The sequence below is a fragment of the Eulemur rufifrons genome, chromosome 1 (genome assembly GCF_041146395.1).
Source record: "Eulemur rufifrons isolate Redbay chromosome 1, OSU_ERuf_1, whole genome shotgun sequence".
NCBI lineage: Eukaryota > Metazoa > Chordata > Mammalia > Primates > Lemuridae > Eulemur > Eulemur rufifrons.
Genome location: NC_090983.1, coordinates 38829012 through 38846571, shown reverse-complemented (window position 1 = coordinate 38846571; position 17560 = coordinate 38829012). Strand labels below are relative to the sequence as shown.

At 41.9% G+C, this 17560-nt stretch overlaps 1 protein-coding gene across 1 annotated transcript; it reads right to left on the bottom strand.

Moving 5' to 3' along the window:
* Positions 1–396: 396 nt before the first annotated feature.
* CAVIN2 (caveolae associated protein 2) lies at positions 397–12555 on the bottom strand. Its single transcript, XM_069469147.1, has 2 exons — positions 11947–12555; positions 397–1882 (listed from the first exon to the last, which is right to left on the bottom strand). Exons 1-2 carry the CDS (start codon positions 12427–12429, stop codon positions 1091–1093), a joined length of 1275 nt encoding a protein of 424 aa, XP_069325248.1. The 5' UTR covers positions 12430–12555; the 3' UTR covers positions 397–1090.
* Positions 12556–17560: the final 5005 nt, after the last annotated feature.

Sequence of the window (17560 nt, the reverse complement as noted above, 5' to 3'; positions counted from 1 at the left end):
CTTCCCAAACTTGAAGATTTTAACATTTTATAAGTCTATATTACATCATTTGGAATTTAAGGCTTATTTCAAATTTGGAAAATATTGCATTAAAATTCCTACAAAAGGCAGTATATATTAATTACATTTTGAAGATTTACATTTATTCCAATGTTAGAGACATTCTTTGAACTTCTTCAAAATATTTGTAATGTCTTTTATTTATTAAGAAAAAATACAGCTTTTACACTGTAAAATGTTTGTTATATTGTTTGAAAATACTAGAAAATAAAAATACCTTGATGATACAACATATTATTCCAGGATATATAAACTTCTTTTAGTATTGTTATTTAAGAAGTGAAACAGTTAAGCTAATATTGTAAATATTTTATTTTTCAGCACATATTTTTCCCTTTGTCTTCAATCTCTTTGACATTCTTTGTTTCCTGTTTCTCTTATTTTCCAAATTTTCCTTCTTAGTTTTCTTTTCTACTAGTGCAGACTTTACTACATATCTTACTTCATTAGCTATGACAGTCTTTCCATTTTCCCTTTGTTTACAATAAAACAGTGGTATCTATTAAGTGACCAACCAACTGAACATTCTCTTCTACCTTGTGTAAATGTTTTCTTCTTAAAACATATCTTTAGCTTATGTCTTTATGTGTATTATATAATCACACACTTGAATAATAGATTCACAGAGTACTGTGGGGCTTCAATGTATTACTGGTACACTATTCAGCAAGCTTATGCAATGACAAAAAAGAACGAATCGCATTTCGTGACTGGTATCTTAAGTATCTTCTGTTTTTTCTGAGTAATACAAACACAGCAACGTTTTTCAACTTCTCCATTTCTTCTTCCCGGCAATCCTGGAGAAATTCTACAGAAATAGGACCTAAGGGTAAATTAAATTAGATCCCCCGACAGGCTGCTTTCCTGGTAAATCCTGGTCTTGTGTATGCTGCTACTACTCTGTGGTACGTTGTTACTGCCGGGACGGTAACACAGCAGTGAGTGGGTGGCGCCGGGTGTGCAGGAGTTTGTTCCGAGGCTCTGGCCGACCGCCTGGCTAAAGGCGCAGGCTGGGCAGCGGGGGGCGCGTTTAGGCGCTCTGGTCCACCTGCAGCACAGCCGGAGGCACCTGCTCCTCATCTGACCGCTCTGCCTCCTCGGAGGTCAGCTCGTAGCCACCCTCATATTGCACCTTCTGCGCCTGCTCCAGGGCCACCGACTCCCCTTCCTCGTCTTCCATAATGGTCAAGTCGACGTTGCTGTCCATGCCCGAGTTACTCCCTCTCGAGGCCGCCTTCTCGGCGGCGCCCTCCGCATTGTCCCCTTCCAGCAGCGCGCTGGCCAGGGGCGCCTCGGAAAGGCCCTCCGCGAACGAGCCCTCCTCCTGGGACGGCACCTGCTCGCTGCTCGGCATGTCTTCGGACCTGGTCTCATTTTCTGCGGGGCTTTCTCCCTCTCGGACTTTCTTTCGACCGAAAGTCAGGGGAGAAACCTTGAAGGGGGAGCTTTTCCCTGAGGATGTTTTCTGGTGATTGGATGTGAGAGATTTCTTAATCTTCTCTCTCCTCTCTACGGATACGATCTTTGTCCCCAGCTTGTTCATCTTTTTCTCGATATTTTGGCGAGAAAATGCCTTCTTGAGGCTATCCACTTTCCTGAGGCTGGATCTTTTTATCTTCTCCGCCCGGCTCTCCTCCGTCTTTTCCTCTGCGCTGTCTTCCAGCGCGTCCGCCTCGCGGGGCAGTTCGTCATCCGACGAGAGGTCCACCGTGTGCAAGGTGTCCTCCAGGGACTTGTTTTCATCAGCAAGCTCCTCCTTCCCTTCCGCTGCACTGGGGACTGGCTCCTTCACAAACACACTGGCAGGGATCTCATTTTCTTCCTGAAAAGATAAGCAATGTAGGTTTCATGTTAATAACACAGTTCCCAAAGAATTCTGAAATGCTATAATTTGTGTTTCTGTTTTGGGGACATGGGGATGATAGAAACCAAATGTTCATGGCTCCAGTTTTCGAGAACAGGAAGAGTTAATTCTAAATTGGTCAAGTCATTCTCCTTCGCCTGGATAAAGCCAAGGCCTGCCCACTGAGCATATCATGAGGGCAGCCGGCAAAAGCCCTATCAGCGACAGGCAGGGGAAGTGGCTGTGACTCAGATGGACAGGAAGCTGCCTAGATAAAGGCACTAAAGTAAGTTACTCTGCTGTGAACCCAGAGGCCCTCTCTCCCCTACACTTCCTTGAGGTCAGAGGGCTCTACTCCTCCCAAAATCCCACTGCATGAGAGCCTGAAGGTCAAGTTGGCAGATAAAAGATGGAAGCAGGGGAACTGAGGCGACCTCAGGTACCAGACACCATGTACAGCCTTGATGAGGTTCCCTCTGCAACTAGAGGTCAGAAGTAAAGGGATGGTCAACCTTAGTATCTGTTCGAAAGCACACACTAAAGCCGATGACATCATTTCAGAGTAAGAGAAGCAAGGGCTGCCTTCCCCAGGGCCCACTTGTGAAGCCTCGTGGTTTAGGATATCCTTTGTGGCAGTTAATAAGGGAAGGTGAGATATTAGCATCATTTTTAGAATAGTGAGGTCTAAAGGCTTATGCTGCGGTTGTAGCTTATCAAGCCTCTTTTGTTAAACAGAGCTTCCGTGGGCAAGAATACCTTGGCCCCCAACCTCCAGCTAAGAGCGAAGAGAGAAGCACAGAAAGCTGCCGCCTTCACTGTTCCCAGCACATCTCTTCCCAACTGCTAGGCACACAGGCAAAGGTGGCTCTGCTCGGTGTCTCAGGGAGCAGAGCCGGAGAACTTGCCTCCAGAGTGCAAGCACGGCGGTGCTGCAGCATTGCTCACCGGGGAAATTTGAATTCAGACAGACCTGGGTCACACAGATAAAAAGCTTTTGATTTTTATATTTTTCTTTGAATATTGGAAAATGAGAGCCAATCAGCAAGCTGCCTCCACATTTTCACTGCAAGAAATGTCACAGTATTGGATGTGTGTCAGGAGACCTCAGTCTCAGCCTTTGCTGTACTGTTAAATGGCTAAGCAGCTTTGGGGAGATAATTTGTAACCTCCTTGGGTCTCAGTTTCTTCCAAACATGAACAATAGAATTGACCTAGATTAGCAGCTTTCAAACTGCACCCTTAGGGGCACCAGGGGTTCTGCAGGAATGGCAGAGGGGGGCCAGCCTGCAGAGCCCCTGCCACCTCTACTGCTACCAGAGCCTCAAGGTTACGTTATTATATTTTGGGCTGCTCAGTAAACTTTCAGTTTGAAAAATAACTGGATTTAGTGGATTAAAAATCTATTTGGGATCTAAACATCATGCAAAGTTCATGTTAATGGTAAGAACTCCCCTTCTTGTTTTTCAATGTTGATTGACTGAAAAGTTAACAAGAATGGGTTATGACGGAAAACATGCTTTAAGAGTGCGACTGTATATTTTTAACTTCTTGATACAAAGACTAAATGAACAAAGTGCAGATATTATAGAGAAACTTTAAAATATCTCTCTCCTTATTAACCATTGAATGGTACAATTATGATACTCTTTGAAAAGATACAGCCCTGTGTCTCCCTCTTACATACACACTCATATAGAGTCCTTTCCATAAATAGGTTAGACACAGAGGATAACATCTTGGGTAGAGGTAAAAGCAGAAAGTCTGGTTAAATAGAATCCTTGTTAGAATGAAGACATCACATATTCTGTTTCTCAAAGACCTCTCTACACCCTCTCCCCCCTTTTCTTCTGTGACACAGGGTTTTACTCTGTAGCCTCGGCTAGAGTGCAGTGGCTTGATCCTAGCTCACTGTAGCCTTAACTCCTGGGCTCAAGCGATCCTCCTGCCTCGGCCTCTCAAAGTGCTGGGATTGCAAGTGTGAGCCACCATGCCTGGCCTACATCCTCCTATTTTGAATGTCATGGAAAGTGTCAGGTACATAGCAAAAGAAAAGGGAAAAAAAAATTAAAGGAGTCCAGGACTGCCACAAGATATTTATAACATGGACTTTTGCAGAGAATGGTTTTCCCATATTTCAAGTTAAGGTTGCTTCTGTTTCACTGGAATGTACTCCCCATGTGGGTAGGAATTTTTGTCTTTTGTTCACAGTGTTCCAGTGCCTAGAGCTCAAGAGCTGCTAATTAAACGCATGCTGGGTAAAGTGGCTTTCTAAGAAAGCCCTGAGAGTGTCTGGAATGGAGATGGCCCCTCAGCTGGGCAGGCTTGAGGAGTACAAAAGGATGGCCTTAGCTCTGTGTCTAGAAGGAAGTTTGCTGACGGCTGCTTCCACTGGGAAATCAGGAGAACCTAAGATCTAAAGTGGGCAGTAGTCTCCATTTTTCAGAAAGGATTTTCTTCTCAGCGGATGAGTGTTACTGAAAGAGAGATAGACTGCAGAAATCGCTAGGGCTCACACGCTTAGTCCAGAAACAAAATGACTTCCGGGGCTTGACAAGAGGGTTAGAAGGGTTTGACAGGAGTTGCTTGCAGAAAAGAAGAAACCAAGAGTTCAGTGAAATGTTATTAAAAGTCATCAGTGAGGAAAGCAGAAATTCAGGCAGAAAACTGTACAAATAAGCCTTGGTTATGACAGAAGAAGAGTACATTTTTATAGTATAATTTCTCAGGGTAATCAAAGGTAGCAAGTTGGATAACATCTCTATCTTCAACCCCAACAAAAGGTAGGTATATTAACTGTACTTCTAAAGGAATTGAACTAATCATATTGTACTTTTTCCTTAAATATAAGTTTTACTGTCACAAAAGCATAGTTACTGTTGAGTCTGACGCCTCTTTTGTCTTTCTTGCCCTGTATCCTTTGGGGACAGCTTTGAGGAAAGTTGTTATACAGTGAATAAAAAGTGATCTGTGGTAGATACATGCTGCATATTTGGGGGCAGGGTGTTGAAGGAAGGTGGAAAACCCATTGAATTATTTTGTAAAATGCCAGGGAAATTTATATGAGAGCTTTTTGATGCCAACTATGAAAATAAACCCAGCAGGAATGGAGAGAATCCAGAATGAGTTGGATGTGTCTATATGCAACTGGAAACAAGTGAGATATGTCTTCTGGCTAATTGCTGTACATCTGCTGTCATTTTAATTACTCAAGCAGGATTTCATGTTCTGTCTACTGGACGGTGTTTACTCTGAAGCTTCTGATAACATCCACTCTGAAGGTAAGCCCTTTCTTTTTGCACGGGAATTTGAAAGTGTCCAAGCACTCGTAGGTCTTACCTTTCTATGTTTGTTTAGAAGCAGAAAAATACTGATATTTTTCAAAATCTCTGTTCTTTAGCAAGACATATGCATGGTGTTTGATGGGTGAAGTCACTCTTAGGGTGGTGGAAATTCAGTTTGAACTTCAGATAATGGATCCTTGGCAACTGCCTTCTCCGGAGGTGACTTTGTGCTCAGGCTCTCACACACACCTCATGGAAACTTGATATCTCACCTGCCTACAGGTGAGGTGAAGGTGACACTTCTGCCTGCAGCCTCCTGTTGCTTTTTTTTTTTTTTTTAATTTCAGAATATTACAGAAGTACAAATGCTTTGGTTACATGGATTGCTTTTGTACTGCTTGAGTCAAGGTTTTAAGTGTGCCCATCACCCAGATAGTGTACATTGTACTCTTCAGGTGTGATTTCACCCATCCCCTCCTCCCCCCTCTCACCTGCTTGATTTCTGTTGCGTTTTATTTCCCTCTGTGCATATGAGTGCTGTTAGGTTACACTGTTGGTGGGACTGCAAACTAGTACAACCTCCTGTTGTGTTTTTGATCTGCTCTCTCTTACAGATTCCCAGACTGACCGCTACCTCAAGGAGGAGGGCCAAGTATGTACAACGCTGTCCCTGCTTACCTGTGCTAGTTAATCACATGTCTACTTAGAGTTTGTGGCACCTTGAAATGGCATTGAGAATCCCTTGTGGGCTGAATTGCTTCTTTGGGCAGTAGAGGCCCCCAGGAGCAGCTGATTATTTGCCCTTTGTTTTCCAAAAGGTCTTTGGCTCCACTGAGGCCGATGTTCCTGCGCCTGATCTTTCATAAGGACCCTTAGGAGTTTTTCGAAAGAAAGGGAATTAAACAGCATACTTCAAACATATATGAATGATATTCTTGCAGCATAAAAGAGAAAAGGAATGGGAAGAACTCTAGAAAAGTAGCATTTTTCCTTTCACTTCTGCTTGTTTGCTGGTTATTACTGATGCTAGTGAACTAATAGCCTTAGTGGTATCAACTCAGATAAACTTGCCATCATGTCGGCTACTTCTTGGGTTGAAGCTCATGGAAACAAATTTTCTCTGCACCTATATAGATATGCACACTTTAGAAGAAAAGAAGACTCTTGCCAGAAAAGGTCTGGGTACTTAAAAAAAAGAAAAGAGAGGATGAGCATCAGAAAAGGAAATCTAAGGTACATTATTTAAATTCTTGAATAAGGAGAGAGAAGCCAGCAGCTTTGCTTTCCTGTCGCTAACTTATCATTCCAATTGTTAGAAAAAAATAACAAAGGATGTCATATTCCCACAGGGATGTGGTAGCATCCTAGAGGGATATGAAGACCAAAAAAATGTGTCCATAAAGTGTTTCATCTAATAATTTGTAAATACTAGTTGTTAATATGAAACTATGCCCACCTGACAGTCTGATTTATAGGTCTCTTTCACACATTGATGGCTTTCTCCGATTTGTGTTTCTGAGGTATAGATTGCCAAGTGGATAAAGCCATTGATTAGAACTGCACCCCTAAGGCAGCTGTCGGTGGAATCAGCAAGACATAAGAATGAAATGCATTAGTTATAATCCCTGAGCAGTCTTTCACATGCTGGAGGATTTAAAAGTTTCATTATTTTTCAGTGTTATCAAGGGTTCAATTCTTTTTTAAGATCACACTGGTTAGGTGTTCTTTGTTACACATAAAATACACAAAACAAAACCCCCCAAAATCCAAATCACACTGAATTATTTAACAGCTGATATGGAAAAGCTAGTAAACGTGAACTTTACCATAGTGGGATTATAGTATTTGTTTTTCCTCATTTCAATAATTTCTATTATGAATAAAATGAAACCTTGCTAGACATTTGGTTTCTCAGGGCCTCTACTTCCCTGATGTAAAATGAAGTTAAACTAAATGATTATTAAGGTGCTTTCCAGCTCTAAAATATTTGATTCTGTGATATTAACCTAAATCCTACGAAAAAGAATTAACAAATTGCAGAAGCGATTCCATAGTGTACTAATGCCAAGTGTGTTTTGTTTCATGCAAGAATCAAAACTATAGGACCTGAGTTGCATTGGAGAATGTTTTCATTCATTCAATTCAAACAGATGTAGATTACAAAGCAATGGAATGGGAAACATTTACTTGGAAAGGCTGCATCTGAAAGAATGTAATGATTCTTTTGAAGAAATACCAACAATAATCAGTTATTCACTTAAAGTGCCTGGGGCAGTGCTGACATTCAGTAGGCATAAATAATAATAAGAAGTAGTATTTTTGTTTTTCTCAAACTAAAAGGGCACTGGGTAAGTAACACATCAAAACCAATATCCCATATGGGAACATTAATCAATGTGATATAAACACAGCCAGTTGTCACAGAAAGGTGTCTTTGATTATCTATATCCCCATTTCTTCCAGGTTCGTGCTAATTTAACAGTTTTCAGAGCAGTGGCTTTAGATACAGTGCAGGCTTTTAAAAAATCAATTTTAAAATAGTCTGAAGATGTTACACTTTTAGCACCTTTCTAAAATTCTGATCTCATTGAAAGAACCCAAATGATGAATATTTGAACACATTTATAAGCTCAATTCTCCAGAAATGGATCCACTGCAAATATCTAACCTTTCTACTTTTTTTTCCACCCAATTTCCCAATTTCATGTAGATGAAAGTGTAAGCTGTCTATGAGTACTCTCATTTTGTTCTCTGAATTTGAAATCATTCCCAAACTTCTTTTTCAAACATTCATTATGAGAACCTTAAGAGGATATAAGTGGACATCACACCCTCAGGGCCAGTTACGTGTAAAGTTCTAGTCTCTTATATCAACAGAGAAAATTTCCTCTTAACTGTAAATTCACTGATTTTCTGTAAAATATTTAATTTTAGTAAAATATAGCCATGTTTACAGGCAGTCTTAGCCTTTCTTGAGCATTTTCTTTTTGATCAGCAATGCCTGTGAGTTTTATTTCATTTATGCTGGGTCATGTCACAGTATTTTGAATTCAAACATTGATCTGAAGCTATTACAAAAAAAATTTGAAAAAAAATCTGCTGGGTTTAACTAGGATTTCTCTAGTTTTAGATACTATTGGTTATAATTTGAGGTAATGGCTATGAAATTTGATGCTTAATAGCTACAACAATGCTGTAACATTCAGCGCATATTTAAGTAAATATGTGGCATGTTTTAAGTAGGACAAATTAAGGACAAGGTTAGGAATTAAAAAAATGCAAATGCATTAAGCATCTACTAAGCCAACCAACCAACCAAAACGCACCTTTAGCTTTTGAAGGACATGACAAGATTTTACAAACCGAAAATGTCATCGTCTCAACACTACAGTACCAAATATGCTCAAGTCAAGGGGCAGATTCTTTTCTCTCTTCTTTTCACATAATTTTTTATCTTAAATGAGAAAAATCAATAGATTTAGTAAGGGGAAGTCCAGCATAGGATCCAAGGAGACTAAAAGTGATAAATTACTTTAAAGACATAAAGTGGCACCTGGTACCTTATCTGCCCTCTACACCCTCCACAGGTCCAGAAAACTGACCCCTTCCACCACACGATGAAGTCTGTGCTGCTACTAGAAGGGTGTGTTTAGAGTGGTCTTTTGCGCAAAATCCTTTGTTTTCATGGAGATGAGACATGTGCTGATTTCAATGTGGTGACAGTCATACAGTGTGTGTGTGTGTGTGTGTGTGTGTGTGTGTAAAAAAGCATAGGCATAGCTGTTTTAAGGTCCTGGGTAGGGTAGGGTAGGGTCAGTTTTTACCCAAGAGCTTTTTTCATTTTTTTTTTTTTCTTGAGACAGGATCTCGCTCTGTTGCCCAGAACAGTGGTGTCATCATAGCTCACTGCTACCTCAGACTCCTGGGTTCAAGCAATCCTCTTGCCTCAGCCTCCTGCGTAGCTCGGACTATAGGCGTGACCCACCACACCCAGCAAGGAAGCCACATTTCTAAACAAGCAAAAGTGCAGCCTCTCTGAGCAAATGAATTTCAGATCCACTCAGTAATTGCTTCTATTCATTGAGCATTTAGTCTATGCCAGTCTCTGCTAACCATTTTAAATGTTATTTTCTTTATTCCTTGCCCTGTGAGAGAAATACAAGTGAGGGAGGAAGCATTAGCATTTGAAATCAATCAAACATGAGGGTGAGTGGCAGCTTCACCACTTGCTTACTAAATAATTTCAGACAGGACATAAACATCTTTGAATCTCAACGTCCTCATCTGTAAATTGGGGATAAATGACATAATGCACAAAAGTTTCTTAGCAATGTGTGCTGGGCTTATTAAATGCTCAACATATTTTTGCTCTTATTAATATCCTCAGTGCATAGATGAGGAAACAGAGGCTTGGAGAAGCTACAAAACGTGTCTGAGAGATCACGTAGAAGAGTAGTGAAAATAGGATTTGAACCGTTGTCTGTGTGACTCCAAAATTCATCTTCACAACTACTATTACAGGACCAGTCTCTAACACAAATTATTGTTTTATCCATTGGCATAATTACTACCCTAGAGAAACCCCTACTTTATGAAGGAACAAGAAAAAGAGCAACCTTTCCACTGAGGGCCTGCACTTGCATTTGTTTTTTTCAAAATAATCATCTTGAAACGCCTTGAGAATTGAGATTTCTAATATTCTTTAGTCTAATAAAGGATGTTACATGGCTTAAGAAAGGTCCAGTAATTTGCCTTTAGTTCTCCTAAAAGTGTCCCTAGGGGGCTGCTTGCTAAGGGGCCCAGAATGTAGTCTGAACACGTTGCTTCGGTTTCTCTTTAGGTTCCAATTTGGTCTTGAGCCCCCTGTTTCAACTTTTACTCACTATGTGGAGAATTCTTGCCATTCCTGGCTGCAATTTCACACCTGTCAGTCCAATGTGACAAAACAGGAGACAATGTCAGGCCCTCAACAATGAACATGTGCCTTTAAGTTTCCCAAGAGTTGTTTCCTTAAATGTCAGATTTACAATTCTCTTGAATTTCCAGTAGCATATCCCCTTCCATCCCTCCCTCCAACATCCGCAGAACACCCGTGGCAAAACAGCAAAAATCAACCCTGAAAAATTGTGAATTTCCTTTACTAGATAAATATTTTTTTCCCCTCCTTAACTAAGGGATGGGACAAGAGATAATCTCCCTGATTCATACGGAGGAAGGAAAATTTCCTTTGATGACTCAGATTTAAACAGGTCTGTACATGTTTGGTTTTATTTGGAGATCAGTGTTTAATTTAGAAATGCCTTGAAAGCTGAGATTTCTAATACCTTTTAGGCTAATAATAAGGATCTCCTATGGCTTAGGAAGGCCCAGTTACCGAATCTCTTTTCAGTTCATCTAGTGCATGAAAAGCTATTGCATTTGCATTAAAAGCTAAAAAGTTTCCTGGCTGCAAAAGCCTGCAAGGTATAGGAGGGCATCAGCTGCCTAAACCTTTACAATACTCAAGTGCAATTTGAGGAGGACAAAAAAGCAGCGAGATGAGTCTTTCCTTTTATGGGAGTACGAAGGCTTAGGTTCTAACTTGGCAGAGCAGATTCATTTTGAATAAGAAGGCTCCCTCGGTTTAAATCCCAATTTCTAAATCTCTCTTGGGAGATGAAGGCTCTCCCTGTGTGCCTTTCACAATCAAACTGTTGGTTATAGCCTCTCCCCTCCATGGCTTTGAAATCCTCTCCTATTCACATGGTCACAAGGAGACAGCCCTGGGGCGAGGACGGCGATCGCTTCCTGGGCTCTGCGCTGGCTCGCTGGCTCGCTGGCTCGAGTCCACCGGGCGGAAGGGCTTCCAGCATTAGGCAGGGCTGCCCTTGGATTCACAAATGCCCACCACTTGGCGGAACAACAGCCCCACGCAATCTCCCTGTCCCCAGATAGCCTCTTGCTACATTAATTGCATCATTGATGCATTAAAAAAATTAAGTGGCCTTTTTATTCTAAGGCAACCATATTAAGGAGAAAACATTTAAGACTAGCCTTTGTGACTGTAACTGATAACACTCCTTTTATTTCACTTTACAGTTGTGGTCTCTCTGAGCAATGAGGGGCATATCTAGTGTGTTTGTAAAGAGTTATGCTCTGTAATTTTAGTGCATCATTTCTAGAAAAGAACTCAACAAGATTGCTTTGGCCACCCACAAATGTCTTAAAAGAACAACGCTAGTTCAATTCTAATGGAATCAATCCTCCATTTGGTTAGTCCCCAAAACACTAGTAGCCTTTGCACAAAGGGATAGTTTAAGCAGTGATGAGTTTGACTTCTTGGTTAAAAAAATCTCACATGATTACTCATTTCCACAAAGAGTTAATAAACTGCCACTGAATTAATTTGTCCAGTCCAGCTAACAGCTGCAGCCAGAGCCCCGGGCTCTTAATGCAAAGAGACAAATGAATTTGCCTATGGTATGTGCACCTGCACATCTTCCCGACCTGTACGGAGTGCATCCAGGTGCTCCCTGACAAATGACCCCGGCCTACCAACCCTGCGGGCATCTGTGCTGGGGTTAGGCTGAGTGACCTGGGGAATTCCCGTGGGTGTGCAGATTTCATATTCGCCTGCTGCAGGCAGTCAGGGGACAATGCCTTGTGTGTGTGATCCCTGACAGGCAGAACAGATGTAAATATGGCTGTGAGTGCCAGGATGACTGAGGTCATGAGCCTTGGGAAGTGCCAGCCCGCCCGTGAGGAGGCACAGGGGTCACTGACCTGGAAGATGAGCACTTTGAAATGGTTGCGCCTGAGGAGCTGGGCGTGGTTGTTCTCCAGCCGCTTCACCTGCGCGCACTGTCGGTCCATGCGCTCCTTGACCGCGCGTGTGTGGGCGCTGACCTTGCGGGACTTCTCCAACAGCTTGCTCACCGTGTTGCTGGTGGAGGCCTGGTACTTGGAGAGCTTGGTGAGGTCGTTCTGGATGCCCTTCACGGAGCCCTCCAGGCTGATCTGCCTCTGCTCCATCTTGTTCTGGTTCTCCTGCACCGCGTCCAGCATGTTCACCAGCTTGTCCAGGAGCGCCAGCACCGTGACGGCGTTCACCTGCGAGTTGTCCCGGATGGCCTCCTCCGTGCTCCCCAGGTTCAGGCTGGGGCTCGGCGTGGAAGAGGGCATCGGGCTGGGGCTCGTTGGCTTCTCCTGCTGCACATCAGAGCCCAAGTGCTGGAACTTTTCGGCCTGCACAGCGTCCTCTCCCATGGCTGGGCAGGTGGGAGCACTCTTCCCTGCTGGGAGCTGCTGCTTGCTCTGGCGAGAAGGGCGATGGTGCACAGAACGAAGCCCACTGGCTTTAGCTCAGAGCACCGCTCTCCAGGACGGGCAGAGGTTCAGACAGCAACAACTGGCTAGGCTGATCAGGGGAACTGCATTCCAGCTGCTCTTAAAGGCCCTACTCCACCCAGTGGGAGGAGAAGGTTACAGAACTGAGAACCACTCAGGGTTCAGAAGCATGCACACACTTCCTAAGCACGTTCTCCTCTGCACAGGGCACTTTGCTGCAGGTTTAGCTTTTCTTTCCTATTCCCCTTCCCTTTCAGAAACAAGTTCAATGCCATATTTCAATCATGACTTCATCTCGAGGCAGAGAAAAAACAGGCTAACTTGGCTCAGCTCCACAGCTTCCAATTGGCTAAAGCTAGTAAACTTTTTTTCTGGCTGCTATGCTACAGATGCAACAGAGCCGCTGTTTTTTTTCCTGGATACAAGTTATTGTAAGGGAGAGTATTGTTTGCCTTTGCCCTAGAACTGACTGATGGGCTGCAGAACACCGGGTGTCCTACTGGGAGGGGTAGAGTTTAAGGAGTACATGCAGCCAAGTTCATGTTGTTAGTTTCTCATTTGCAAAGGAGTGGAAGTAACCCTTATAAAGACAAGGAAAATAGCCCAGTGCTTATTACTTTTGCAATTGGGAATACAAAATACATTGAAAGAGTGTGAGCTTCAGGGATGTTAAAACAAGCAATGCTGCTGTTATGGACTGTTATCATATAGTAGATGGAAACTGTTTGAATGATCACTGTTAAAAAAATATGGAGGTTTTTGAGAAGATTGAAAAAAAAAGGGGGTATGATCTCTTTAAGAACCTATCATGGTAATTTGTTTTAACTATTTTTAAATCTGTGCTGAGAGATTTTCTCAAATACCCATCTCTGCAAGGCATTTATTGACACGTGTCCAGAAATGTGACCGTCAACAGGTTGAGTTGGAGTTTCTGAAGTGGTTCTAATGTTTGACATTTCCAAATTCCTGCTCAGTGGAGTGGCACACCTGTTCTCAAACGTGGCCCTCCTCATCTGAGCCCTTGGGATGTGGGACTTATTTCCTAAAATGACTTTACATGCTTGAATTGGTTTTAAATGTATCCAGCCTTTGAAAGTGCTTTCAGCAGGAAGTTTGTAATAGGCCTTCTATGAACAGTTTTGAGAGGAACAAATGCCAGCTCACGTTGGGTCAGGGACTGAATAATGGAACAGTGCCGTTCTTCAACGGCAACATCTGCATATAAGACAATCAATCAGCAAGCCATTCGGTGTCACATTTATTGAATCCCTATCCTCTGCTGTATGCTTGCCGCGCTATCCAGAGGATACTGGCAAAGTATGATTCAAGACCCTGCCCTCAATGAGCACGCCTGCTAGTTAGAAAGATGAATTAAAGATATTTTTATAGAAGCCTCCAATTTCCTGAACTGATTGGTATCCCCAAAACCCATTTAAAGTGAATCCTTTAAAATTAAAGACCAAAAAAAAAAAAAAAAAAGGAAAGATTTTGTTGAGACATTATCTTTTAAAAAGTAAAATCATTAGAGTTAATTTACCTTGTATTTAACAGTATTTTGTTGGTTAAAAATGTGTTAAATATTAGAACAAAGGGTAGATCAAGTGTTGACTTTGAGAAGCATAATTTTCTAACAAAATTATACGGTATCATGATACAACGTCCTTTTACGTTTGACTTCTGTGGGCAAATCATAAAGAGTGTCATTATTTCAAATATATTTGAGGGCTTCATCAATTTTCCAAGAGCCTCTCTTTAAATTTTGACATTCAAATCATTCCCTTTTGAAGTACTTATTGTACCATCATCCATGTGGATTTTTTCTTCTTCAAATGTTAACTATTCCAGCTGCAGATTCTCATTTGTCAGAGGAGTTGCCCATGATTCAAGGGCTTCGCTAACATTACCTTCATCAACTTCATGATTTCCTACATATTTTGCAAGATTTGCGATTTCACATTATAATCACTTCTCGCTGATTTTGCATTGATTTGAGCTGATTTTGCACTGCATTGTTGGATATTGTATAATCAGCTAGATGAATAGAGACATTAAAGAGATGGGGTGTGAGGTGGGAAAAGGAGAGAGGCTAGTTGTTAAACAGGAAGAAAGGTTTGCATGTGTGCTTATTTATTTTTGAAAATCTATTTTGAGTAACACAAGTAATATAATAAGCAGTTATCTATTGCTGTGTAACAAACCAGCACAGAACTGAGTGGCTTAAAATAATAATCATTTTATTTACTCATGGTTCTGTAGTTGGCCAGGCGGGGCTCAGCTGGGTTGAGTCCTCTCTGCTGGGCATGCTCATTCAGCTATAGGGTGAGCTGGGAATGTGAGATGGCCCCACTCACGGGTCTGGCTCCCCAGCTGGGACAACTAGAATATTTGGATTTTTCTCTTCTTGGTCTTTCAGCCTCCAGGGACTCTCCATCTGATCTCTCTAGTAGGGAGGTCAAACTTCTTTACATGATGCCACAGGGTTCCAAGAGAATAGAAGCAAAAGCTGCAGGGTCTCCTGAGGCTGGGCTCTGGAACTCTCTCCTTGTCACTTTCACCACATTCTGTGATCCAAGCAAGTCACAGATCACGCTCAGGTTCCAGAGGATGGAAATAGACTCCATCTTTTTATGGGAAGAGCAGCAGTGTCCCATGACGAAAAGGTGACCAGCAGGGGAGAGATTGTTGTAGGTATCTTTGGAAATTTACCATAACATGAGTACATTCTTCTTTCAAAACACTATTACAGATAAAGCTGAAGGCCCTTTTGATCACCATATCCATTCCATTCCCTTTCCCCTCTTGTCAAAGGTAATCATTTTTGTGAACTTGGAATAGATCCTTTGGAAATTATAAGGGATCAATTCATTAGTAAATAGTTTCATGTTGTGATGCAGTTTGCTTTGTTGCACAATCTTATCATCATGGGAACTATGAAGAACTATATAATGGGAGCCTTCCTATTCTGTACAAGACATCGTGTAACTCAGTAATAGAGTGCCATGCAAATTCTAAGGGCAGTACGAGTTCATGTAAGGCAAAAACAAAGACAATCAAAGAAAGCACTATTGATGAGTTAGAATTTGAGGTAACCTGAGCAGTGAAACTTACTATTTGATTGTCCTAAATTAATTCTTATTTCTGTCTGAAAGAAATTAGTGAAACCCAATCAATTCTTAAAGAATTTTTTTTTTTAAATTAAATCTACCTATTACATACATACTATAAAGTTCCTTGGGAATTGGGTAGTGGAGTTTAGACTTAACACAATGACAGGAGGCTCCTGGAGGTTTTTGGACATGTGAAAATGATGTGCTTAAGAAGGATTAGTGCAGTAATAAAATGTAGGAGGGGTCACTAGGCTGGTGACATTTATTGTGTGGGAAATAAGTGCTAGGCACTGGGGGATGCAAAGATGAATGACACATATTTGATACCCTTTAAAGGCTCCCACCTTAATGAGAATAGGCAGGTAGACAACACTGGGTATAGATATACAGATGTGGTGCATAGAGAGGGAATGATTGTCTCCACTTGAGCCACTCCAGGAACAAGAAGGTTTTCGTCATGACAGGATATTGTTAAGACTCTGAATCTTCCAACTGATCATCAGCTGTCTACTCAGAGGTCTAAGTCATGTAAGCACAGAAATCACTCCAGGAAAATGCCTACTTTATTACTGGCCAAGGCACTGGTCCCAATCTCTATGTGGTTATCCATTTCAAGCCACTAGTAATCTCATGATTCCTGGACCAGAGGCAGCTCAGGGCCTCTTTGGTTGGCTTTTTCCTTTAGGCCCATATAGTAATCCTGGCATTCTTGGTCTTACTACTATGGCAGTGATAGAAGGCCTGGAATGAGGATCCCGCAGAGAAGAAAAGCCTTTTTCCCAGTGGCTTAGGAAGCAGAGAAGGCTAAGCTGGCTACTCCGTACATCTTTTCCCCTGGGCCGTTACACTGGAATTCAAAAGCCTTTCAAAGGCTGCATTGCCTCTTGAACAGGAGGCAGTCCTAGGGTTGTATGAGTCTATTAAGCACATGGAAAGAAAGAAAAACAATGTAATGACACATCCACATGGTTTATGTCACTAAGTTTTGGAGTGATTTGTTATGCAACAGTAGATAACTGGGGACATGTAGTTTGCAATGAAAATGCAATTCTTTAAGAACTATTGTTAACAGTTTAGATTTGTTCCCAGAACTCCTCTCTGTAATACCTTTTGTACATACTGCTGTTTCCAAAAACCTAACTCCTAAGATAATATTGTACAACAAAATAAAGAACTTTGTGCAATTATTCTTACCTTAAGAAAAAATTAAATCTGGGCTAATACCAAAGGTGGTAAGATAAAACCATGTTACAAAGATAAAATAAACTGGGCAGAAAGGAAGGTGGAGTTGAAGGATCGTCTGTGTCTGACCACATCTGGATGAACTCCACACCGCCTCCTGCCGTGGCTATGGATGGGAAATGGGGGTGCAGTTTGAAGAAAGCCTGAAGGTCCTGCTTTTTCCTTACCCTTTGCTGAGAAAATGGAGAGGAATTACGTGTTTACTCTCACTAGAAATGTTAATGATGAAAAGCACAAGATTACATGACCTAATCTCTTCCAACCAAAGTCACCATATAACCTATCAATGATGTCAGTGTGGAATAGAGCAATGTATAAGGAAATCTTGTATAAGTGAATGATAAAGCATACATAGTGTATAATGTTGACATATAAAGAAGATTTCACCCACTCCACATGTGCTGTCATTTAGGGCTGCTGACTAGTACTAGTCTGTGGCCTGTTAGGAACCAGGCTGCACAGCCGAGGTGAGCAGCTGGTGAGCAAGTGAAGCTTCATCTGTATTTACAGCCAATCCTCATTGCTCACATCACCACCTGAGCTCCGCCTCCTGTCGGATCAGCGGTGGCATTAGATTCTCATAGGAGCATGAACCACTGTAAACAGCACATGCAGCGGGAGATCTAGGTTGTGCGCTCCTGATGAGAATCAAATGCCTGATGATCTGAGGTGGAGCTGAGGCAGTGGGGAGCAGCTACAAA

Coding starts and splice junctions, on each gene's coding strand:
- CAVIN2 (XM_069469147.1), bottom strand. CDS start 12,429: ATGGGAGAGGACGCTGTGCAGGCCGAAAAGTTCCAGCACTTGGGCTCT. Junction 1,883..11,946: donor TCAAAGTGCTCATCTTCCAG/GTCAGTGACCCC, acceptor TTATCTTTTCAG/GAAGAAAATGAGATCCCTGC.